The sequence below is a fragment of the Myxine glutinosa genome, chromosome 1 (assembly GCF_964187855.1).
Source record: "Myxine glutinosa chromosome 1, kmMyxGlut1.1, whole genome shotgun sequence".
NCBI classification, from domain to species: domain Eukaryota; kingdom Metazoa; phylum Chordata; class Myxini; order Myxiniformes; family Myxinidae; genus Myxine; species Myxine glutinosa.
The window spans coordinates 33,041,480-33,067,364 of NC_136261.1; the positions used below are offsets into that span (position 1 = coordinate 33,041,480).

The following is a 25,885-nucleotide window of genomic DNA, read 5'->3' on the forward strand; positions in this document are numbered from 1 at the left end:
CAATCAGTTTAGCTATCCCCAGAATCAATCAGTTTAGCTATCCCCAGAATCAATCAGTTTAGCTATCCCCAGAATCAATCAGTTTAGCTATCCCCAGAATCAATCAGTTTAGCTATCCCCAGAATCAATCAGTTTAGCTATCTGCAGAATCAATCAGTTTAACTCTCCCCAGAATCAATCAGTTTAGCTATCCGCAGAATCAATCTCATCACTCGACATTGAACCCTCCAGTAGCGATGTCCTTCCTCAGATGTGGTGATTGAAACTGCACACAGTATTCCAGATGAGGTCTCGCTGTATTCATCGACAGTTAAAACTACCTCATCTGATATATTTAATCCACCTATGAATACAATTTAAAACCCTATTAGCTTTACCTAAAGCTGCCTGTCTCAGTTCCTCACGCTTACCGCCACCTGCCCTAACCTCGCTCTCACCACCCGTTCCCCACAGCCTGCACTCACACCAATCTCAACTGCTTTCACTCTCCCCACCCTCACCGCTACCTGCAGTCACTTCACCATTGCCACCGCCTCATCTGACCCTCACCACTGCCTGTCTTGCCCCACCCTCACAGTAACCTTCCCTCACCCTCAACTGCATGCACTGTACCCACCATGACCATTGCCAGCCATTGCCCTACCCTCACCATTGCCCACACCCACCTCACTCTTTCCACTACCTGCCCTCACCCCACCCTCACTATTAATAATAATAATAATGCATTTATTTTATATAGCGCTTTTCAGGAAGCCCAAAGACGCTTTGACAGAGTGCAAAACATAACGCATAGCAAAACATAAAGACAATTGCAAAAAAAGAAGAATCAATAGGGAAATATTCAAAGCACAAAGGAGGGAGAAGGAGAGGAGATAGTCAGGGGTTAGATGCTGTGGGTTAAATGTTGAATGCAGTGTTGAACAGGTGGGTCTTGAGTGATGTTTTGAATGTGGTGAGTGAGGAGGAGTCTCTGATGGTGTGAGGTAGCGAGTTCCAGAGGGTGGGAGCAGCGATGGAGAAGGCCCTGTCCCCCCAGGATCTAAATTTGGTCCGGATGGGGGGGGGTCAGGAGGTTGGTACCAGCAGAGCGGAGGTTGCGGGTGGGAGTGTGTCTGGAGAGGAGGTCAGCCAGGTAGGATGGGGCCAGGTTATGGAGGGCTTTGTAGGTCAAGAGGAGGATTTTGTACTGGATTCTCTGGGAGATGGGGAGCCAGTGAAGCTTGTAAAGGACGGGGGTGATGTGGTCACGGGTCCGGGAATGGGTGAGTAGACGGGCAGCGGAGTTCTGAATGTATTGGAGTTTATTGGTGATTGTTGAGGGTGAACCATAAAGGAGGCTATTGCAGTAGTCCAGACGGGAAGTGATGAAGGCGTGGATGAGGGTTTCTGCAGCCACAGAGGAGAGGGATGGACGGAGACGGGCGATGTTTTTCAGGTGGAAGAAGGCTGTCTTTGTGATCTGGATATTGCTGTGGCTATTGCTTTTGCTTTGGCCTTAAAGTCAAAGTTTGGCATCACCCACACCACTGCCTTCACTCACTCCACCATTATCACTGCCTGTAATCACATCTGCACTTACACTCCTCCTACCATCACCACTCTTTACACTCACCACACCTTCACCACTGCCAACCTCCTCTGCAGACTCCCTCCACAAACAAACTTTTATCAAGAAATTGTTCACACACTGTAATCCCATTCCTTCAACCTATCTATGATAATCTGAAGGTGTGCCATTTGTTCTACTTTTCTCCTAGCTGCAGCAGTCTTTCTGTCCATGTAATCATGCTCTTCCGTCACGTTTTCAAGATGGCAGCTTGCCATAATCTGCCATTCCTCATTTTTACCCGCAGTCGGCTCTTCTCAAAGTATCCATGTTTCGTTTCCGCAAATCTCACGTCTACCCGTTCCCACCACTCCAATGTTGGTATGTTATTGTTTCACATTCTCTATCCATATAGTTCTTCATGAATGTTGATGTTTATATGAAAGATTGACAGGAAGAAAAACTTGGAGCACTGTCTACTTCCTTAGCTTACAAGTCAGAAATATTTTTTGTTCTTACAAGGGAAGAGGAAGTTGGAAGGAAGTTTTGCTCCGAAAGAACGAAGCGCACTTCATCAAAGTATCAAGTGTGAGGGTGGTTGTGGAATACAAACATTGAACAAAAGGACAAAGACAACACCGGTCAACGCACATCTCGGGTGATCCAAGGATCCAGGCCTTTTCCTTGGAGCGCAATGTCACCAAGCTTCCCTGGCGCTCGATGCGGTCTTCCTTTTCCTCGCTCATACTTCGCTTGGGGACGGCAGACATAGATGAGGAGACGCTCGATGACAACTGACGCTTGTCATCCGGATGGGAGAGCCGCTCCATGCTGCTATACACCTTGGGAGAACGCGGTGTTGGAGAATAACGCTCAGCGTCCACCAAAATGATTTCAATGTCACAACAGAAGTTTGATTGCCTTAAATTAATTTGTTTATCGTTAATTGTGCAACAAAATCTTGGAACAAGGAGGTAATGGTGTGTGCGTGTGTAGGAGTGGGGGATGAGGTGGGGTAGGAAGAGCGGTATGAAGGAGCAGATGAAGAAACGAGAAGCGAAAATAAGAAAACGGAAGAGGTTGTTCTTAATTAAAACCTTAAAGCGTGGTGAGCATGATGAGAAATGTCGTATATCCATGAGATCTTCATCATTGGTATCATCCTCAGAATCAAGGTGGCTGTACCGATCAGATCGAGCTGATGGGGGAAGGTGGGAGTGGGAGGGAAACAATACAGTAATTTGCCATTAAAAACTAGACATAACTCAACGTTGCGAGGTCAACCGATCTGCCTCGGCCCACATTAAGTCTTTGCTTACTCTAACTTTTACCTAAAACCGGACATAATTTCAAGACCATTTGACTTCAATATCTCACCTGTACATATGTATCATGGCACATGCACTTAGTTTAGTTCAAATCCCATATCCAATGCTATCACATGAACAGGAGTTTTAATGTGACCTATGACCCTTGACCTTATAGTAACAATTAATCTTTCATGGATGGATGCACTGATGGAGGTTTATACATACTTGCACCAAGTTTGATTAAAATTCCTTCAGCTGTTCTCAAGTACCACATTTTTACCTGACATGACCTCTGACATTTGACCTCTTGAATGTCGAAATATAATCACAGTTCATCTTTGCATCACAATATACACTAATACCAGGTTTGGTGAAAATCCCATCACTGGTTCACAAGTTAGCACGGTAACAGAATTGTTACCAAATGGGACCGCTGACCTTTGACCTCTTGACCCCATAATCTTAGCAGTTCAAATATACATGATTATTCAGACTTGAACCAAGTTTGACTTTGATCCTTTCAGCCGTTCTTAAGTTATTGCGGTAAAAAAAATCCATCACGGACGCACAGACAACCTGAGAACATAGTGCCTCTGGTGACTTTGTCGCGCAAACAAGAAGTCAAGTCAAGGTTCAAGTACTACAAACACAAGAGTTGAGTATTTAAACTCAAAGTATGAGTCAATTCGAGTTGGCCTGTCTGGCATTCCATTCTGAGTACCTCGCTCAAACTGTGGCACAAGGTTCAAATGCAATCAATATATACGACATTGATTATGTTCTTAGCCCACTAATTATATTGTTTTTCATCAAGGTAATGCTCCTGAAAGAGTTAGTATATAAATCAGAAACAGGAAAAAGACATGCGGACACATCGGTGTACCTTTACAGGAATTAGGACGTCAGTAGACAATGGATTGATCAACATGGCATTGACCTTATATTCCCAGTGTGCAGGAGACAGAGGTCACGTGTCAAGCAGTCTTTAAGTGTCGTGAAAATGTCAACTGTCACCCCTCTACAGCTGGCTCATTGCTGTGTTCACCACAATTAAATAGCATCACCAGCGTTTCCCATCGCCGAATTCTCACAATCGCTCTGTCTCTCCGTTTCATTTTGTGGCCGTTATGTCATGTCACCATCAACTTTACATTTCTTTGCCTCACTCAGTCAGGATCAATCACTGCATATCCAATCACCGATGTTAGTTTATATCGATATTTATGTCTATATACCCCCCCCCCCCCTCCCCATTTACATTAATTATTATGAGATAAATTGATCCATTTAACGCCGTTTCACTTAACGTCATGTTTTCAGGTATATAACCCTAACATTAATTGAGGACCAGGTATCTATATAATATTCTCCGGAGGTGATTCTGTCTGTCTGTCTGTGACCTGTCTGTCTGTCTGGGGGTGTGGCTACACCCGGTATGGGAGGGGCTTCAAAAACAAATCACCACCATTTTGTTTCCTTGCATAGCTTTGAGGCTTCTTTTGTTAGGCCCACGGTGTCTTGCTCTCTCTCACAGTTTTATTTCAACTCTAATTTGATATCTCATTTCATTTTTCACAGTCGCTAACATGGTTTTAGACTCGGTTGCAAAAAACGGGAATAAAATTTGATGAAAGTTACTGCTTATAGAACAAAATGCATTTTCAAAGGCCTGCAACATAAAGTCCATTGAGACATCCTCACAGCTTTATCTCGACTCTAATTCGATATCTCATTTCATTTTTCACAGTCGCTAACATGGTTTTAGACTCGGTTGCAAAAAAACGGGAAGGAAATTTGTTGAAAGTTAACGCACAGGCAGGAAATAGCCAAGATCGGCACAGTATATTGTAACGAATTTGAGAAGTGTAACGGTTTTGAGAAGTGTAACAATTTTGGAGAAAGTGTAACGAATGTGAAAAGTATGGTTTTGTTGTGTGCAACACCCTCGTAATGTAAATAATGGTCGCAGCCGTCCTCCTAGTTAATTCCATGAAACTTACACACAGGCCACGATATATCTTTTCAAATAGTTTATTTCCTTATTCTATGTAGGCTAAATATGTGTTTCCCACTAGATTGACTCTGCATTGCATCAAACGAAATAAAGCGTAGGCCCCTCCGATGATCCATGGCAGCTCAAGTGCCAGGGATTCCCCCACTTGAGCTTTGACAGCAACCGTTTATTGCAGTACTGAACTGCTGTGCAACGTGACGGCGCCTTACCTGCAGCTGCTGACCGGTTTTCGCCATTTGCGGCCATTACGAACAAGGGGAGTGGCTAGAGAAGACGGGTCGCCCCCCTCGTCATAGGGGGGAGGAGTAAGTCGGCCCCGCTCATCCAACCCAGAACAAGGGGTTTGGCTAAGAGAGGGCGGAGCGGGAACCCCCGAGAAAGTGCGCGAAGGTTCGGTGAGAAACCAATATAAGCCGCCGCGGGACGCACTCCACCCTCTTGCTCTGACCCCGTCCTCTTGCTTGCTGTCGCTCGTTGTTGCTGGGGAGAAGGAAGACGCCTGAACGAGCAGGTGTGTGCGAGCCATCGTGCGACCAGCTGCGCTGCAGCTAAGGGGGCAGCTAAGGGGCCGCAGGCCACGAAAAGGACGCGCCAGGCAGCAATCCACGCTGGACCCTCCATTGCCTCCCAAAACAACCATCCATCCTCAAGCCATACCTGCCTGCAATATCCCCCGTGTAAGTGTGAACGTCGTCTGTCTTGAATGTTGTCCTGGGGTTTTTAAGTAAATTGAATAGTATAAGCTAACGATTCACTGTGTATCTGCTCCTTCCATTCGCTGAATATAACCGATTGCTCTCGTTGCTCTGGCTTGTGAAAATACTTAATAAATCCTGTTATTCCTCCGTACTTCTTCTTCTTCTTCATTCTCGTTCGGTCGCTTTAGAGGTTTCCCGATTGAATAGCGGTGGCGCGATCCGGCCAAAGTTTGGGGTAAATCGGGTTTTAGTTAGGGGAATAACTGTTCGGTCGCGGTAATACCAACCGCTCGGTCAAAATAACATCTTCAACCGCGTCCGTAACAATTGGTGTCAGAAGTGTCGGATTCGGACCTGAAGCGTTTAACGCGCTCAAAATTACAAAGTAGCCGAAATTTGCTTTTGTTTTACAAAAACCCGAATTTTGAAATCGCGCCATGGCTGGTCAAGGCGATCGGATGTCGGTGGGGGAGATAGAGGGGTTAGGAGTAACCCAGGATCAAATGGAGGGGAGCAATGAGGAGGCGGTTGAGGGGGTATCAGACGCACAAAATGGCGTCCTCGCGCACGAGGTATCAGACGCACAAGATGGCGTCCTCGCGCACATGGTTATTGCGGCACCAAATTTAGCCGCGCCCGTGGTCGCGGCAGCCGAGCCAGAGATGCCAGGTTACATGCGAGCCTTCATGGCCCATTTTATGGCAGAAGTACAGAAAAAGAACGACAGTATGGACAGGCTAGAAGCAAAAATGGGACAAATGGGGAACCGGATGGATGCTCAGAGTGAGCAATTGGGGGTAATGAGGGACGAAACGAGGGGTACCGGTGAGGGGTTAGACAATAATTTTAAGGGGTTAGACAAGAAATTTGGGAAGTTAGACAATAATTTTGAGGGGTTAGACAACGGGATAAAAGAGGTGAAAAATGGGTTAATGGGGTTAGAAAATAGGATGGAGGGCAAATTGCGGGAAATAGGGGAACAATCTGCCAGGGAAATCAAACGAATGGGGAACCAGATAGAGGAGATGCAAATCGGGTTAGAAAGTAAACTGGATGCTCAGAGGGATGAATTGGGACAGATGAGGGTGGCATCTACAAAAGAGATGGAGGAGATGAAAGAGGGGATACGACGAGGTGTGAGTGAGGAGGTTTCGGGGCTACGCGAGGAGGTAAAGCGAGGTGAGAAGCGTAGAGAGAAAGAGGTGAGGAATAATACGGCTAGGTTACAGGGGGGAATAGAAGATCTGACGAAGGGAGTAGAACAGCTGACAGTAGGACAAAGGGAACTAGCGGACCAAGTGGAAAAGAACACTGCAATCATCGGGGGTTTAAAAGCGACACAAAAGGACATTAAAAATGAATTAATAGCGACACAGAAGGAATGTCAAATGGTACGTGAGGGATTGACAATGAGGTTGGATGAGGTGACAGAAGTAATGGAGACAAAGGACCGGCAAGTGAGGATGCACATAGAGACGGTCACGGTAGCCTTAGAGGACGAACTTGAGGAGACGCACCGGGAAATAAAAGAGGTGAAGCAAAAATTAGAGGAAGTGGAAGAAGAGGTGAGTGAAATTAAGAAGAGACGGACAGAAACTAAGAGAGAAATAAAGGAGGAGGTAATGGAATTGGTACAAGGTCGGTGCTCAACTCATGATGTGCTGCTCACTAACCAAATAAAGAGTTTGCATGTGGCAAAAGAGGTGCGGAGACGAGGTGCCAAGGTGAGTGGCGAAATATTCGGCAATGTATATGATGTGAGGAAAGCTTCAGTCGGCTTGGGGGTTGCTATGGATCCGGGTGTTCGTGAGAGGCCGTTGGTGAAGTGTGCGACAGGTCTGGTGTGCGAAAGAAGAGGTGTGCGAGAATGTCCGACCATGGGGTGTGTGAGGAAAAAGTGCGCGCCAAGGAGTGAGTGTGCCGTCAAGAGTGAGTTGGTCGAAGCGCGTGTGCAAAGGGGGAACATGGAAGCGCGATGTGGTAAGTGTTACGGAGGAAGTAACGAAAGAGTGTGCGCAAGAGGATGCGCGAGAAAGGTGTGTAACGGACAGGTGCATGGGGAAAGAGTGCGCTGTCAAGAGTAAGGGGGAATGCACGCCTGTGGTGAGTGTTACAGAGGGTGTAACGGGAGAGTGTGCGCAAGAGTATGCACGAGAAAGGTGTGTAACGGACAGGGGCATGAGGAAAGAGTGCGCTGTCGAGAGTAAGGGTGAGTGCGCTGTCAAGAGTGGAGGTGAAAGTAGTGAGAGTGACACGGAGCGTGAGTTGGTTGTGACAGGTGAGCGAGGATGTACACCTGGAATGGAAGGATGCACACCTGGAATGGTAGAGCGTGTGTGGGAATGCACACTTGAGTTGGTCGTGAGGCACGTGGTTGGGTGTGCGAGTGAAAGCACACCTGTGATTGTCAGAGAGGAGGTGACCGAGGAAGGGGCGCGAAGAGGTGTGTTGGTGAGGTGTGCGAACAACGAATGTGTGCCAAAGTGTTCGGTGGTCAGGTGTGTGACCAAGTCTGTGAGTGGAATGAGTGTACCTGGGTGTGTTAGAGAAGGTACGACGAGGAGCATGGGAACAGCTGGACGTATGGGCAAGAAAGGGGTAGCGTATGCGTGTAAGCATGCAGGTGAGGCATCGACGGTAACCGGGTTAGCGGTTAGAGCGACTTATAGCCGAATCGGGCCCTTGGTGCGTGCCGGGCTTCGCGTGCCGCGAGAACCAGCGGGGATCCGAGCCACGGCGGGTTCGAAAGGACCGCCGTACGCGATCCACGCTGTGCCTCGCTTGGAACGGCCGCGTCCGGGCTCCACTAGGCGGAGCGGGCAGCCCGATAGGAAGGGTCGTCATGGCGACCACTTTTTATTGAGACGTTCCGGCAGGTCGAGATCGGGCAATTGGATGGCTCCGCGCCGAGGTGGTGCGTGGGATCTCGGCACGGGTAAGCCCCCGTCCCTGCACCGAGTGCCGGACGCATCCAGCCGCCGGCACCAAAGGCAAAGAACCCGCGTTCATTGCTCGGCTGTACGAAGCCGAGCTTCAGAAGGGAATTGGCGCACCGAGAGGATCTAATAAGTAGACGGGTGATGAGGATAGTGTTTTGGCCCCGAAATTAGAAAAAAAGCAAAATTTGATGATGGTAGAGTGATTGGCAAATTTTTGATTTATTGAATTTGGACGAACAAAATTTATAGTGAGAGACCCCCGATGTGGTGGGATGGCAAATCCACCATCCCTCACGGAGAGGGGGCAAATGCGCTATAGATTATGGGGTGTATGGCAGTGAAAACTAGCCCGGGTGGGTTAGGATATTGTGTGTAGGGCCCTAGAAGATGACATTAGGTAACGATAAGATTAGTTAGTGACAAGGATACCTGTAGTGGGGACGCAGGTAGTTTAGTGTGGATGATAATGACGTGGGAGCGCAATAGTTTAAAGGGATGACTGGGAAGCGCAAGTTTCAGAGGGGAGTAGTTAGATGAGATGATGCCGTGTGTTTGAGGATTGAACAGGTGTGATTGCACAGGTGTGCAACTGAACAGGTGGATGGAGCAGTGTATGAGTGAGTGAAGGTGATTGTGTGTGGTGTTGACCAAATGGTCCAGGAAGGAAGGAGGGTGCAGGTGGCACCAGGTGTGAGTGCACAGGTGTGCACCAACAGGTGTATGGAATAAATGGTTGTGTGGAAGACATGGAGTGTGGAATATATGGAGTATTGGAATGGATGGTCGTGGAGTGAGTAGGATGGAAACTATGGAGTGGAGTGGATGGTGCGAAGGTGTGAATGGGGGAAGAGTGGACCCCCATCACGGATACCCGGGGCGGGTAGTGTAAGTGTTAGGTAGAGGGTATAGGTAAATTGTGGTTGGATATTGGCATCTGTGGTGCGAGTGGAAGAATGATGTTTGGATGGGTGCATTAGTGTTGTGGAAATGGCTGGGCGTGTAGCCTGTTAGTGTGTGTAGTTGGTTTGGGCACTCCACCACTGTGAGGATGTCGGCCAGGTGAGGCCGCAGGTGGGCTCTGGGAGCCGGTAGAGTTGTTGTGGATGGGGCCCGAGGATCCGGAGGACGGACCCGGGTAGCCCAGTGCCAGAGGGCACCGAGTGGGGTGACAGAGCCAGGAGGGGCCTTCCCCAGCTAGATAGGTTAGGGTGAGGAGCAGGTAAGCTCGGGTGGCAACTGCAGTGGTGGAGGTGTGCAGGTGGGTAGACCTGCTGGGAGAGCTACACGTCACAGCCCAGAAATTGTGCAAGGGCACCGGGAGTTGAATCGGGGGAGTGAGACCCCAAATTGAGAAGCACCACAGTTTGGTCAATGGGAATTTGGTTTTTAGAACCCATAGTGTAAGTTGGCCAATGGATTGGCAGGGAAAGACTCTGGGTAGTGTAAAGTGTGTTAAAGTCATTTAGAGGATAGTTAGGATTGGAGTCTCCTCGCACCATCTGCATCCACTCACCTGAGGTGACAGGTACTCCGCACCATGCCATGTTTAATTATTTTTGATGCAAATGTTTTGGATTGTGAGACGCATCATGACGTGGGTGTGACATTGTGCTTGATGTTCCATCTCTTCCTCCTTATGAGGATTGATGATGAATTGATGATGGCAAATTTTGGATAGTGGGATTGTGGAGACGAATTTGGTATGGGAAATAAGGGGAAGACGTGACAGTAGCGACGGATTTGTAAAGGTGTAAATTGTTGTAAATATGGGGTAAGAGCAAGGGTAGTGTAGGTGACAGGGGGGGTGACGTACGGTAGGGACGAGTTTTTCTCACTTCGCTCTCCGTACGCACTTCACCCTGCATTGCCCTTATTGACGTGTACCCTTGTGACCTTACCCCTCGCTCATTTGTTTCCCCCCCTTTTGTCTCCCACTTGAGGACCTGTGCGCCATTGGGCGCCGAGGGGAGCGTGCGTGAGATGGCCATTGTGCGCACGAGATTCTCAGAACCAGCATGCATTGCGTTGATGTACCACTTTATGGACCGCTGTTCTGCGGCCAAGGACCACTTGATGGACCCCAGGTTCTGGGGCAGGGCACCTCTGTTGGAGACCGGCCATAGTGGCCAGGGAATCTTGCTTGCGGACCTCGGTAAGGTGGCACCTATGCCAAACAGGTGGACCACCCTTAGTTGGCCCCTGAGGCCCTAAATAAAAATGAACACAAGTTGTGCTTTTTATTATTTCCAAGTAGGCCGCATGAAGCCAGAAGACGTCGGGAAGAACATCGGCCCAGCAGAGAAAGAGAAGACCACCACCAGTTGTTTTGTTGTGTTGATTATGAACGGTGGTGACTGTGCACCGAGTGGTGCTTTTGGTGCTTTGTGGTGCTTTTGGTGTTTTTGGGTGCTTTGGTGGTATTGGTACTGGTGCATCGATGCAATGCGTGCTGTCTCCTCCCTCCCAACAGGAATTTCTTTTTCTTGTTCCCTAAAAAGAAAAAAAAAACACAGGTCCTGGGTTGCGTTGTAAATAAGAAATAACGTCACTGTAAATAATGCTCCCCACCGTAAATGTATAGTTTGAGAACAATTCCGTAATTCGGTTAGCTGTGGGCTTGAGTCTGTTAGACAGGGTGCAATGCAATAGGGGGACATACTTATTTGTATTTTAAAATCGTCACACTCAGGGTCAGGTTAATTGTAGAGGGAATTACACCTACGTGTCACACTAAGTTAAAGTTTTGTAGGCCCGAGCACGGGCCTGAAGAAAGGAGGGTGCAGTGTAACGAATTTGAGAAGTGTAAAGGTTTTGAGAAGTGTAACAATTTTGGAGAAAGTGTAACGAATGTGAAAAGTATGGTTTTGTTGTGTGTAACACCCTCGTAATGTAAATAATGGTCGCAGCCGTCCTCCTAGTTAATTCCATGAAACTTACACACAGGCCACGATATATCTTTTTAAATAGTTTATTTCCTTATTCTATGTAGGCTAAATATGTGTTTCCCACTAGATTGACTCTGCATTGCATCAAACGAAATAAAGCGTAGGCCCCTCCGATGATCCATGGCAGCTCAAGTGCCAGGGATTCCCCCACTTGAGCTTTGACAGCAACCGTTTATTGCAGTACTGAACTGCTGTGCAACGTGACGGCGCCTTACCTGCAGCTGCTGACCGGTTTTCACCATTTGCGGCCATTACGAACAAGGGGAGTGGCTAGAGAAGACGGGTCGCCCCCCTCGTCATAGGGGGGAGGAGTAAGTCGGCCCCGCTCATCCAACCCAGAACAAGGGGTTTGGCTAAGAGAGGGCGGAGCGGGAACCCCCGAGAAAGTGCGCGAAGGTTCGGTGAGAAACCAATATAAGCCGCCGCGGGACGCACTCCACCCTCTTGCTCTGACCCCATCCTCTTGCTTGCTGTCGCTCGTTGTTGCTGGGGAGAAGGAAGACGCCTGAACGAGCAGGTGTGTGCGAGCCATCGTGCGACCAGCTGCGCTGCAGCTAAGGGGGCAGCTAAGGGGCCGCAGGCCACGAAAAGGACGCGCCAGGCAGCAATCCACGCTGGACCCTCCATTGCCTCCCAAAACAACCATCCATCCTCAAGCCATACCTGCCTGCAATATCCCCCGTGTAAGTGTGAACGTCGTCTGTCTTGAATGTTGTCCTGGGGTTTTTAAGTAAATTGAATAGTATAAGCTAACGATTCACTGTGTATCTGCTCCTTCCATTCGCTGAATATAACCGATTGCTCTCGTTGCTCTGGCTTGTGAAAATACTTAATAAATCCTGTTATTCCTCCGTACTTCTTCTTCTTCTTCATTCTCGTTCGGTCGCTTTAGAGGTTTCCCGATTGAATAGCGGTGGCGCGATCCGGCCAAAGTTTGGGGTAAATCGGGTTTTAGTTAGGGGAATAACTGTTCGGTCGCGGTAATACCAACCGCTCGGTCAAAATAACATCTTCAACCGCGTCCGTAACAATATCATACACCCCCCAAATAATACAGACGGGAAATATTCGATGAAAGTTAACGTTTATAGAACAAAATGCATTATAATTGAGAAGACCTGTATAATGTAAACTAACTATGGAATACAATATTTATTAATAACGTTTGGTTTTCATCTATTTTTACTTTGTAAAGCGAAAAGTTTTCGATACCTTAAAGTTTAAAAATGAAGAAGAGTCATGGGGTCCATAGGCCTCACATGTGCACTTTAAGACTGAATCAACACGTCTTCGATCATAAATTACTTTTTGAAGAAGCAAAGGTACATTTTGATTACAACTCAAGCAAAGGAAACCAGGTAATGCCTGTTTCATTCGGAGCGATTATACACAGCCCAAAGAAGATGCGTTTCATAGCTTTCAGAAATAAAATGGTGAAATCTTTAATAATTTTTGTTTTCACACAAGTTTTCAAGGCTGAATCGTGTTCACATCCAGGATTAATAAAGAAACTCCATTTCACGTGTGCATGGACATTTCATTCACAGATGTGAAATAAATAAATAAACACAGATGGGAAATAATCTGGTCCGGTAATTACGATTATAATCGCTGCAGAAGTGGCCGCTGCCATTCGTCGTGATCCCGTGCTGTCAGGTGTTGTGCACGTTGTTTTGTCAGGTTCTTGGTGCGAGTTGCTCTCGATGTCAGAATATGCTCCATATGCGTCATGTGCATCCGAGCTGTCTTTAGCTCAAGGTTACGTAACGTGGGGTATGCGGGTGGTCATTCCTGCTTCTTTATGTCAACGCTGTCTCAATGAGTTGCATGAGGGTCATTTGTAACTACCATTTTCAAAATGAATAAAAGAATGAGGGAACAGAACGAGACCACCAATAAATGTCGTGATCCTCTCCTACTCCACCCTCCCTCCCCCTCCCCCACCCCCCCCCCCCCCCGTGTGTGTGTGACCCACCCCCCCCATGTGTGTGACCCACTCCCCTCCCCATGTGTGTGTGACCCACTCCCCCATGTGTGTGTGTGACCCACACCCCCGTGTGTGTGTGTGACCCACTCCCCCGTGTGTGTGTGTGACCAACTCCCCCATGTTTGTGTGTGTGACCCACTCCCCCCATGTGTGTGTGTGACCCACTCCCCTGTCTGTGTGTGTGACCCACTCCCCCATGTGTGTGTGTAACCCCTCCCCCGTGTGTGATCCTCTCCCACGTGTGTGACCCACTCCCACGTGTGTGACCCACTCCCATGTGTGTGACCCACTCCCATGTGTGTGACCCACTCCCCCATGTGTGTGACCCACTTCCCTGTGTGTGACCCACTCCCCTGTGTGTGACCCACTCCCCTGTGTGTGACCCACTCCCCTGTGTGTGACCCACTCCCCTGTGTGTGACCCACTCCCCTGTGTGTGACCCACTCCCCTGTGTGTGACCCACTCCCCTGTGTGTGACCCACTCCCCTGTGTGTGACCCACTCCCCTGTGTGTGACCCATTCCCCTGTGGGTGATCCACTCCCCGGTGCAGTGTGCGTGATGTGGGAGGGATGGGGTGGGGAGGGAGAAGATTTGAGCTCTTGAAGTCACATTTTACATCAGATGTAATTACACATTTGAAACTGCATTCACATGTTATCAGAAGTAAATACATTGTGTAGATTACATAATTTGTGGATCTGAAAAATTGCCAGCAACGATTTTGTAAAACTGAATGTGAAATGAATGAATGAATGAATATGAATGATCGTTTTAAGGCCATTTTCCCCGCTGGAGCGGGGGTTAGCCTTGCGGGCCCCATGACAATCATGGTTCCCTGTTTGAGGCAATGTTTATATGGCCGGATGCCCTTCCTGACGCCAACCCTCAGTCGCCTCTTACGACACGCAGGGATACGGTGTACCTATTCCATGCTCGTGGGATTCCCCACGGGTGACACCACTCGTGTATATATATAATAGGCTAATGCCGTCTGTCTGTCTGTCTGTCCCACATGGAAACGCTCCACGGAGAGAAAACATTATCAAGTAAACGTTGCTTCAAATTAATCCAAATTGACAGGAAAAATATAAATTTTTTCAATCAAACAAAAAATTGAATCTGGGAGGTGTGCAGGCAACAGGTTCAGTGCCACAAGACTGATCTGCCACAAACCAACCTATTTTTTTTTCTTTGCTGTTAGGATGTGTTAAGTACCACTAAAGGTGCACACGTTGTGGTGTGAAGAATACAATAAACTTAATGAATTATGTCACTTAAATGCAAAAAAACCGCAACATTGTTTCTCTTTTGGTTTGGTTGTAATATAATTTTTAAAACGAACAAGGCTTTGTGGACAGCCTATACTTCGTTGATAAGCCTAAAACTATCTTCATATAATCGATGGAAAATTTACCCTATCAAATGTTTTAAATGAAACAATAAGTTGTTAAACTCATTTTCCTCTTCTTTTCTTTGAGTGACATGTGCAGACAACACCTCAAGACATTCCTTATTTAACCTCCTATTTTTGAGATATTTCAACCAGAACAAGAATAAAAGGCCTCCTTTTTTCTGTCGTGTTATTCATGAACAGGAATATAGATAATTAAATTGACATATGTGGGAAAATTACACGCCCAGACCAGGAATCGAACCTAGTCCCTCTGGGGAAGCGTAAAAGTGCTCTGCCATCTGAGCTATCTGGGTGACCCCTGGGTGATTCCTGCTCTGGGAATGTCATTTTCCCACATGTCAATTTAATAAATATATATGTATATAAATATATACATATATATATATATACTGTATATATATATATATATATATATATATCCACGACATCCATTTTTCCGTTCTCCAACCGAAAGCTTTGTCTTAAAAACTCAATGTTTCGGCGAGCAACCCAATGTGCGCTGGGCCTCCACTAGCCTTTATCAAGAGAAGATCCCTTGTTTACCTCCTCCCAGATATACCTGGGGGAAGGAGTGGGCCTATTCTATCAACCAATCACAAAGCTGTTGCAAGTGTTTTGTGCGTGTTTGAGCGGTGTATTGTGTTTTGTTATCCTTGTTGCCTGTGCCGGTTATGTCCTACTTTGTTCCTTGGCCTCCTCCCAGCATCGCTGCGTCCATGGACGACTCCTCAGCAGCATCCCGACACACACCACTGTGGGTGCTATGGAATGAGGTGTTTTTACGGTGGCCGGAATGCAAATCCTGCCACCAACCTCCCTGAAAGAGGACCCAGTACCCTGGTACTCATTTCGCCGACCTCGGAAGGATGACAGGCTGAGTCACCCCACCTGGTATTAATTCAACAGCTGAACGGGATTCAAACTCAGGACCTTCGGATCCCAAGCCGGCCGCCCTAACCATTAGGCAAACACCAGGTATGGTGAAACTATAATACTCTCCTCCAGTCCGTCTGTCCAACCGTTCAGGGTAGGGCTTCTCTCATTCGGGGAGGGGTTTCAAGTTCTAATCTCCACCATTTTGTTTGCTCAGCATAGCTCTGAGGCCTCATAACTCCCTTTTGTAAGGCTCACGCTTTTTGACTCTCTCAGTGCTTTATCTGAATTGTAATTCGATATCTGATTTCATTTTTCGTTGTCGCTAAGGTGGTTTAAGTCTCGATTGCAGCAAAAAGTGAGAAAAATCCGACGAATATTTGCGTTTTATTGGCGAAAATGCATTTGAAGAGCCATTTTGAATGTATCTGGTTTGACGTGATGTGATGTGAAGTTGGGGGGGAGGAGTGAGTGGGGGGGGGGAGGAGTGAGTGGGGGGAGAGGAGGAGGGAGGGGGGAGGATTGAGGTGGTGGAAAGGAGAGAGGAGGAGGTAGGTAGGGTAGAGGAAGGGGGGGGGGGGGAGGGGAGGAGAGAAGGGGATGTAAGGAGAGAGGGGTGGGAGAAGGCGGGGGAGGAGAGAAGAGTGTGTGGAAGGAGAAAGAGGTGGGAGGAGGAGTGGGGGGAGGGGGAGGGGGGAACAGGAGAAAAGGTAAAAGTTGCTTACCGTAAATGAATCCAAACCTCTGGGAAAATTATATATATTTTCAATCAGACAGGAAATAGAACCCGGGAGGTATTGGAAACAGGCCGCTGTCTCACTCCAGAATTTTTTTTCTTTGCTGTTAAGAAATAAGTAACCTCCCATTTTGAGCTTTTTCAACTAGCGCAATAATATAAGGAATCCTTTTTTATATCGCGGTATTTTTTTTTTTACTGTTGAGTACAACAACACCAGGCATTTTAAGGTCATTTCCCCTGCAAGAGCGGGGGTTAGCCTTGCGGTCCCCATGACTATCTTCTCCATTTTGCCCTATTTTCTGCATCTCCCCTTGTTAACCCCCTTGCCCGCATTGGCATTCATTATATCAATTTTTCCCTTCAATTGTGAATTTGACGGTGAACTACGGATGGTGTTTACCATACTTGTGTCCATTCATGTGCCTGGTTGTACTAGCAAAATATTCCCTTATTAATTCCCATCATATTTGCCCTTATTAATTCGCAAATCCTAGTCCACAACCACCTTCACACTAGATCATCCCCGATCCCAAACCATGATATGTTCTACCCTTGCTAACCCCTCAACACCCACACCATCCCACCCCAAGTCTTCCTACTTCCAAATTTCCAGTTTTTCCTTCCTGAGAGTTTCCTTCTGTATCAATTTTGTCCACCCCATGCATCCTTTCCTATCTCCCATTTTTCCCCACACCAATTTTGTTTGTGTAATTCTCCTATTTTATCCTTCAACCCCACTGTTGGTGTGTCCCCACCTTTCTCTACTGTTCCTTTTGTCCCTTTTACATCCCGATCCGTTCTGTGTACTAGCATGAGCCGTAACTCTGTATACAAAATTATTTTTTGTGCCGTGTCATCTTCAACATTTGTACCGTTTGTGATGTTTCTTGACGAGTTAATTTCAATAATTCACGTCGAATACCCTGCTTGCTATACTAACATCCGCTTTACTAGTGCTCCCTGCATTGGGTAGATTAAGTGGTATTATTGGTGATAGGAGTACTGGAGCGATGCTATGGCATGGACCCGTGATGTCCTGCAAACTTGTTTAAATTACCATTTTAATTCCCAAAATGAGCATTTTGGTTGAGTTGCTTAGTGTATCAGTCCTGTGTGTGAATCTATTACATTGAGCATTCCCTTCTTAAGAGGGCAGCACCAAGGAGCCTGATTGATATAATCAACCGAGGTGTTTACAACCACCTTGGAATGACAGACCGTGAAGACCTTGGCATAGGGAAGGTGCACCATGATTTTTGTTGGAGGAGTGAACCTGATAATATTTGTTTACCCTGAAGCAAACATTCCCATCATGCTTCAGCTTCACGCACTAAAGATTACAAGATACATTAATACGCATATTAACTAGCAAAAGTACCCGCCCTACGGGTGGTGCTTCAATTGGGAGGGCCAAATGAAAAGGCAAAATATCAGAAATTGAAGGCTTTTTTATTTTAAACGATTCATTTTTTTTTTTTTTTTTTTTGGTATACAAGATCGAGGCTCGTGAAAGAGCGAACATTAATCACACAGAAAGACAAACCGACACAAAAAACATATAACATCGGGAGCGGTAGACAAGATGGGGAGAGAGGGGGAAGGACACAAACACAACATTTGAGAGCAGGGACCGAGAGACATGGAGACATCGAGAGATCTGAGAGAGGGCGAGGGCTTTGGGGGGGGGGCATGGGAAGGGGGCGGTGGGAGAGGTATAAAACATATGGACACTGCCAGGACTTCCAGGAAAGAAGTTGGAATTTCAAACAAGGTGGATCTGGGGTGAATTAGCGGGGGTAGAAAAGATCAAGGTTTTGGATGGGGGAAGATAAGAGATGGTGGTGAACAGCTGTTTTAAAGACCTGGAGGGAGGAGTGGGATTGAAGGGAGTGAGGGAGTTTGTTCCAGAGGCGGGAGAAAAGAGGAATGAAAGAGTGAAGGTGAGCAGAGAGCCGAGATTTCGGCAGTTTAACCATCAGAGGGTTGCTGGCAGATCTTGTGCGACCTGTAGGAATATTTGGGGGACAGAGCACAGAGAGAGCTGGGGGTGCAAGGCCGGAGAGGAGTCGGTAGAAGACAGAAAGACCACCTACCTGCCTGCGGTGAGTGAGTGAAAGGCCCTTAGAGATAGCTTCATCGCGGGAGATTCCAATAATTCTGAAAGCTTTGGTTTCAACAGCGTGAAGCCGAGCTAGGTGTGAGGCAGGAGCACCGGCCCATAGGGGAGAACAGTATTCCATTGAGCTGCGGATGAAAGCCTTGTATGTGGTGAGGAGCTCAGGTGTGCCGAGGAAGGACTTCGCACGACGGAGGATGCCCAGTCGGCGACTGGCTTTGGAGGCCAGCTTGGAAATGTAGTTTTCCCAAGAAAGATCATGGCAGATAGTGAGACCCAAAATCTTGAGCGACAGAACTTCTTGGAGAGGATTGTTGAGAAAGTAGATGGGAGGGTTGTCCAGTCGATCTTTTCGGAGAGACATAGTAAGAGTGTGAGATTTGTCAGGATTGAAAGACATGTTCCACTTGTTTGACCAGTCTGTGATTTTGTCCAGGTCTTCAGAGAGTGAGGAGGCAGCAGACTGCCGATCTGAGGGAAGAGGAATGGAGCGGCAGAGAGTGGAGTCATCAGCAAAGAGATAGAGAGGATTTTCGAGAGAGTCAGAGAGATCATTGATGAAGACCAGAAAAAGCATGGGGCCCAGAACACTGCCTTGGGGAACTCCAGCCTGAACAGGAAGAGGAGATGAGAGAAACCCATTCAGGGCCACACGTTGACGACGACTAGAGAGGAAGTCCGCCAGCCATGCGTGGAGATTTCCATGGATACCAAAGGAGAAGAGTTTGGTGAGCAGAGCGGGGTGCCAGACCGTGTCGAAGGCACGTGATATGTCGAGGGAGACAGCTCTAATTTCCTGTTTGGCATTGAGGACCTCCATCCATTGTTGAGACAGCAGAAGCAGCATGTCCAGAGTAGAGTGACCTGGTCTGAAACCAAATTGATGATCAGAGATCAAGCCATTGGAGAAGAGGAAAGATTTCATATCCGAAGCAATGATGGATTCCATGACTTTGCTGATAATTGGGAGAAGGCTGATTGGTCTGTAGTTGCTAGGATCTGTTTTTGCACCTTTTTTGTGCAAAGCGGTGATGTTGGCTGATTTCCAAGCAGATGGCAGTTGACCTTGAGCAAAAGAGAGGGTGAGGAGAACAGAGAGAGGGTGAGATAGAGCAGCAGAGCAGGATTTTAGGACCCGTGGGCTGATGCCGTCGGGTCCAGTTGCAGAATCAGAGTCGAGGGTTGACAGAAACTTTTCCACCTTGTCAGGAGGAAAGGACACGGAGTCCAGGAGCAGCAGGGTACGACTGGGTATGGTGGGTACAGAGAGGGATGGGTTTGGGACACAAGATTTAGAGGCAAACACAGAGTTGAGGCATTCAGCTTTTTCACGTGCGGAGTCAGCTGTGTAGCCATTTGAGGTAAGGGAGGGGATGGAGGGGGAACAAACACCAGAAAAGGATTTGACCAGACGCCACCAGGATTTGGAAGAGGGAGACAGATAAGAGAGTTCGGTCTTGAGAACGGAGAGATATTGTTTCCTGGCTCTCCTGAGGGTGGACACACACTTGTTTCGGGCTTTGTGAAAGGAAATGAGATTTCCTTCCGTTGGATTTGCTTTCCAGGAGACGAAGGCAAGTTGTTTCTGGGCAACAGCCTCACCACAAGATTCCGTGTACCATGGACGGGAGGAAGGGTATGACAACTGAAGACGAGATGGGATAAATCTGTGCATGAGAGAGAGCAATTTACTTTGGAAGAATTCCCAGGATGAGTTGATGTCAGAGGTGGTAGAGATGGGAGACCAGTCCAGATGATTGATGGCTGCTTGAAGACCGTGCCAGTTGGCCTGAGTGAAATGCCAGACTCGTCGACGCTGAGCAGGCTCCCTGAGGATGGTCAGAGAGATGTCCACTTTAACAAGGACATGATCAGATGATCCGATCGGAGCAGAAGAAGAGCAGCAGACATTTTCAGGGAAGTTAGTCATAACCAAGTCCAGAAGAGAAGATGTTCCGTTGACTGAGATCCGGGTCGGGAAATTGACAGATTGTGTCAGTCCCAGTGAGTCGCAGAAGTCCTTTGCTGAAGAGCCATGGCTGGTGAGAGAGGTACCCACACCCAGCCAACTGGCATGGTGACAATTGAAATCACCACATATGAGGAAGAGAGAGTTGGGATGAGTAGATAGAAGTTGGTCCATATCATCAGACAGCGAGATGTAGATGGAGTCATCACTGTTTGGTGGACGGTACAACACACATATGAACAAGAGGTGGGAGCGAAGGGGAAGCCGTAGCCAGAGGTATTCCTGGGGGTGAGGTGGAGAGAGTGCAGTGCAGGGCGAGTGAGGAAGAGAGTTTTTGATAAAGATAGCAACCCCGCCTCCAGGACGAGGCTCAGGTCTATCATACCGGAGGAGGGAGTAGCCCGGGAGAGATACTATGGAATCAGAGACATCATAAAGGAGGAAAGTTTCTGTTAAGCAGATCACGTCTGGTTTGACAGAAGCAACCTGTATGGAGAGATCAGTTAAGTTTGAACGAAGGCCCCGGATGTTTGAGGTCCATACCGTTAATGAAGAGGAAGGGGGAGCATCAGATACAGAACAGGGGGGAGGAGGGGTAGGGTAAGATGTGGAAGAGGTGGAAGAGATAGGGAGAGCTGTTGAAGGTGTGTCAGAGATTTCAGAATAGCTCGGAGAAAGGGAAGGATGGGGCGGACAAAAGGTTTGATGGTGATTGGGTGAGCCACAATGAGGTGTTATTTGAGGAGGGGGAAGAGCGAGGCAGAAGGTTGGGGGAGATGGAGGTGAGAGTTTGAAGGGGGAAGAAGCGGGGAGGACGCTTTGAGGAGGGGGAGTGAGAGGGGGGAAATTGAGAAGCAATGAGGGTGGGGTGATTTGAAGGGGAGGGGTGAGGGGGGAGTTTGGGAGGGAAGGGACAAGGGGAGGGATTTGAAAGGGATGGGATATGGGGGAGATTTGGAGGGGAGGGGTGAGGCAGGAGTCTAGGAGGGGAGGGGCGAGGGGGCGTCTTGGCGGGGAGGGGTGAGGGGGTAGTTTAGGAGGGAGGGGGCAAGGGGGGAGATTTGAAAGGGATGGGTGATGGGGAAGATTTGGAGGGGAGGGGTGATGGGGAAGATTTGGAGGGGAGGGGTTATGGGGAAGATTTGGAGGGGAGGGGTGAGATTGGATTTTTGAAAGTGTACGATTTATGGGAAACGAACATTTATTGCAAAATGAGTTTCTTGTGACCTTCGAGTTAAAAATACGTTTAAGGACGCTGGATGGAGGATGGAGTGCAGGAGAGTTTAGGGAATGTAGAAAAAAGGCACTATAGGAGATGGATATTTTTTTTGGGATGAATTGATTTGGTGAGCAAGTCCAAAGCAGCCTTTTAAAGAAGAAGAAGAAAAAGGTGTTATAAAATATGACGGAATACATAACTTGAGGGGAAAGTGTAAACATTGAAGGTTAATGAGTGAAAACTATCTGGGGAAATGGGGGAGAAACACGTGGTCGAAGAACGAACGAACGAACGAATAAGAATGAATAAACGAATGAGAACAGAGAAGGAAATTTTTTTTTTTTTTTTTTTGAGTTGAGATTTACACAAGGAAGTAGGCTATGGGTGAAAAGCCTGGGAATACAGAGAACGAAAGTTATTGGATCACAAACGACGGACCGCTGAGAGAAAAACAAAGCCTCAAGGTTGTACAGTGCACACTGTACAAGGCCTCAAGACACGACACGGCAAACAGACGATCAATTTATGAAAGATAAACACCGAGAAACAACCAAAGTTGCACACAATAACTTCACACACCGAAAGATAAATACAGTTTCGACAAAATACAATTGTGAACAGGCTTAACTTCGAAAAACGTGGAGACCGTGTGGAGCTTCGAAAATCCCTCGCGCGATCTCGCGAGATCTTGTCCAGACAGGGAACCAGGCATCATATAAACATCCGTTATATCATATCACACGCAAATCATCAAAATCTAAACAGTATTTGTAGAATTTCAATAAAAGCCACATCACTGTTCGTATCGGTAAATATTATTCCATCGTGTTTGGAAAAACTGGACAACTGGAAAAATTTGAAAATTGGGAAAAAAATTGGAAAAACAATACAGCCTATTTTACTCCAGGGGGTCCCAGGATTACCCACACAAAATTTCGTTGCGATCGGTTCAGCCGTTTTTACGGTACCCGGGAACAGACAGACAGACAGACATTTGGTGAATTATAGTACTGCCACACCTGTCTGCAGTTATCGAATAGAGTCGCATTGTTTACTGGATACCACCAAAAATATTCCAGTGGTGGCTTTGATCAGCATCACATATACAAAGCTGACCTGTGAATTGTCATCACATGGTCAGCATTTAAAATTGCTGAAATTAAAAATTGTGAATGCTTAACAAGGAATCGCTTCAAAGTGCAGACAACACAGGCAAAGCGTTAATTAATGGACTTGCATGCTCCATCTCATACAGAACAGCACTTCTTCATTTCACACATCACAGACAGGTCGGTGGGCTTTGTCTTCCACCACCTCCTTTCTGGCCTTGCACCCTCTGCCCTTTCCGTGTTCTGTATCCACTCTGCCCTCCAGGAACCTTAGCCCCAGTAACCCTCGTCTGGTGAAACTTCCATATTCCAGGCACCATTCTCACCTTCACTCATTCGTTCCTCTTTTTACCCCACCTGTGAAGCCAACTTCCTGAATCTCTTCAATCTCATTCGTTCTTCCAGGTCTTCAACCTCACCTCAAGTCATCCACAACCACACAATTTTTTTCAACCCTCATTAACCCACATGAATATATGCCATAGTACTCATATTTATTCCACCTGTCCCAATATCCCCCTTTGTAACCAGGACAGGCAGATAGGGAACCGATGCCATGGACATGCACCCGCAGGACGGGCAGATGCTGTGGACATCTGCTAGGGATACAAGCAGTTTGGACAGACACAGAACGAGCCTCCATATTCGCCATGATGATTACAGGAGCAAGGACGTGTGAATGAATTAACTTGACTGATCTCACAAGGAACTTCAACTTCCTTGTCCTTGCAATATTAATGTCCTCGTATTCATGTAAAATTACACTTGTGTTGTCCCAGTGGGGGTTTCCGGCATGAGATATATGCATAAGCTCATCCATGAGCCTTAGAGCGCTGTAAAAAGGAAATTACATGTTCTCCCCAATCAGGTTTCCTTTGTCTACAACCTAACGGGTCATCCTTTGTTGAGTGAATATGGGATTTAAATGCAAAGCCCCCAAACCGATGCCAGGCCCACCTAAGAGCGAACTCATCTTGTTTTGCAAAATTTCAGGGTGCTTCTCAAGTGTACATGGAGGAATACATGTGATATCAAAAACGTGCAATTCCGATATCATCCATACCCACATGATATTCAGGGCCTAAAGCCACCTTGACCATGACCACAGGACTCACTGTCAAAGTAGCTCGTATCTTCCTCAGACTCGAGCTGTGGAACAAACTCTGCTTTGTGACGGAGGAGGCCATCCCAGTCCAAATTCTGAAAGAACTGGTGTTGCTTGACCTCTGCTGCACCACCTGCATTCACGAACAAAAATGGGACATTTTGACCCGAAGGTCTCCATTCTTTTGTGGCCACAATTAAACGGAAATTTCATCATTGCAATAAATGCAGTAGAGGGTCTGCATATGCGAACATCGTCATAGATTGAATTTCAAAGCCTGAAAAAAACAGGGACGTTAGATAAGCAAATGATTATAAAACAAAGAACGCCTTTCAGTGGTCTTTATCACACGCGACGACGTACTTGTCCCCAGGCGCTCTAAAGGGTTCCGCTCTAACAGTCCGGTGATGAGATCCTGCGCATCCGACGGGAGTGCCTCCTCACCCTCTGGCCACGACACCTGATCTGTGGGTATGGTGGGCAAATAGCAAAGAGTGACGTGAGAGTTTTAAAGTGTGCACGTGATTGGTGTCAATGCGATGGCAATGGACAACAATTCCCTCACCGCTGATAACTTGGCCAAAGAGCTCCTCAGGAGTGTCCCCAAAGAAGGGTACACAGCCCACTAAGAACTCGTACAGGATGACTCCCATGGCCCACCAGTCCACGGGCTTTCCATATCCCTGCCTCAGAATAACCTCAGGTGCAATGTATTCTGGTGTACCACACACCTGCAGGAATACACCGTGAGAGCAAGCCAGCCTGGTCTCGTACTGTGCGTTTATCATTATACAAAACTAGAGGTTCCAGGGAACCTGAACTCAACTGGGTCAAGTCATGTCATAGGTCACGACGAGGTCATTTTTCGGACATCGTCAAAACCCGTAATATATGTGTTGAGGTTTGTTACATACTGTATACACACCAAGTTTCAGCCTTCTAGCTACATTAGGAAGTACCAGATTGACAAAAATTGCTTTTTCAATATGGCCGCCCTGCCGCGCCCATTTTTGGGCGTGCAATGCCCAAATGCAATTGCAAACTAGTTTATGTCTTAAAGATGCTGCATAACAAGTTTCATCAAATTTGTTCAATATTTGTGACTTTTAGAGCGTAGACGTCGAATTGTTTACAGACGACAGACAGACAGACAGACAGACAGACAACAGACGGACGACGGACACTGGGTGTCGACAAAAACTCAGCTGGACATAGTCCAGTTGAGTTAATAAAACAATTGAATACAAAGGGAAATATTAATATTTCGCCACATTACAGTAAAGGAGCGAAAGAGGGAGAAACCTGTTTATCGAGGAATTCTCGTGCATCCTTCTCAATGTGCTCCTCGTAGAGATTTGTGGTGAGGCTCATGAGTCCAATCTTTGATAGGCCAAAGTCAGTGAGCTTCACATGGCCCAAAGAAGTGATAAGAAGGCTGTGGAAATGTAATGGTGGACATAGAGAAGGGGGAGAGATCGATTAAAAAGTGAAGTACCTCGTATTCCAGTGTCTGCACTCGATGTTCGTCCTTGGTCATTTTATCTTATGAGAAAAGTCAAAAGAAATGAAGTTTTACAACATAGAGCAGCTATGCCAAGAAATTTTTTTTTCTATATTTAAAGTGGTACAATAATCATGCAATGGTGCCAAAACATCTTTCCTAAGTTTCTTGACTCCATTAGGCCAGAACGTCTTTCCTAAGTTTCTTGACTCCATGAGGCCAGAACGTCTTTCCTAAGTTTCTTGACTCCATTAGGCCAGAACATCTTTCCTAAGTTTATTGACTCCATTCAGCCAGAACATTTTTCCTAGATTTCTTGACTCAATTAGGCCAGAACATCTTTCCAACGTTTCTTGACTCGATTTGGCCAGAACATCTTTCCTAAGTTTCTTGACTCGAT

General features: G+C 47.0%; 1 protein-coding gene across 19 annotated transcripts in view; it reads right to left on the minus strand.

Annotated features, from left to right (window-relative positions):
- Positions 1 to 25,885, minus strand: part of LOC137422533 (microtubule-associated serine/threonine-protein kinase 3) — a 498,013-nt gene that overhangs the window by 70,633 nt on the left and 401,495 nt on the right. For all 19 annotated transcript variants that reach the window (XM_068109313.2, XM_068109270.2, XM_078770458.1 and 16 more), the window contains 6 exons: positions 25,287 to 25,419; positions 24,550 to 24,715; positions 24,348 to 24,449; positions 23,995 to 24,117; positions 2,644 to 2,744; positions 2,198 to 2,388 (listed from right to left, as the gene is read on the minus strand). In XM_068109313.2, coding sequence (XP_067965414.2) covers positions 2,198 to 2,388; positions 2,644 to 2,744; positions 23,995 to 24,117; positions 24,348 to 24,449; positions 24,550 to 24,715; positions 25,287 to 25,419 — 816 coding nt within the window. The remainder of the gene's footprint in view (positions 1 to 2,197; positions 2,389 to 2,643; positions 2,745 to 23,994; positions 24,118 to 24,347; positions 24,450 to 24,549; positions 24,716 to 25,286; positions 25,420 to 25,885) is intronic.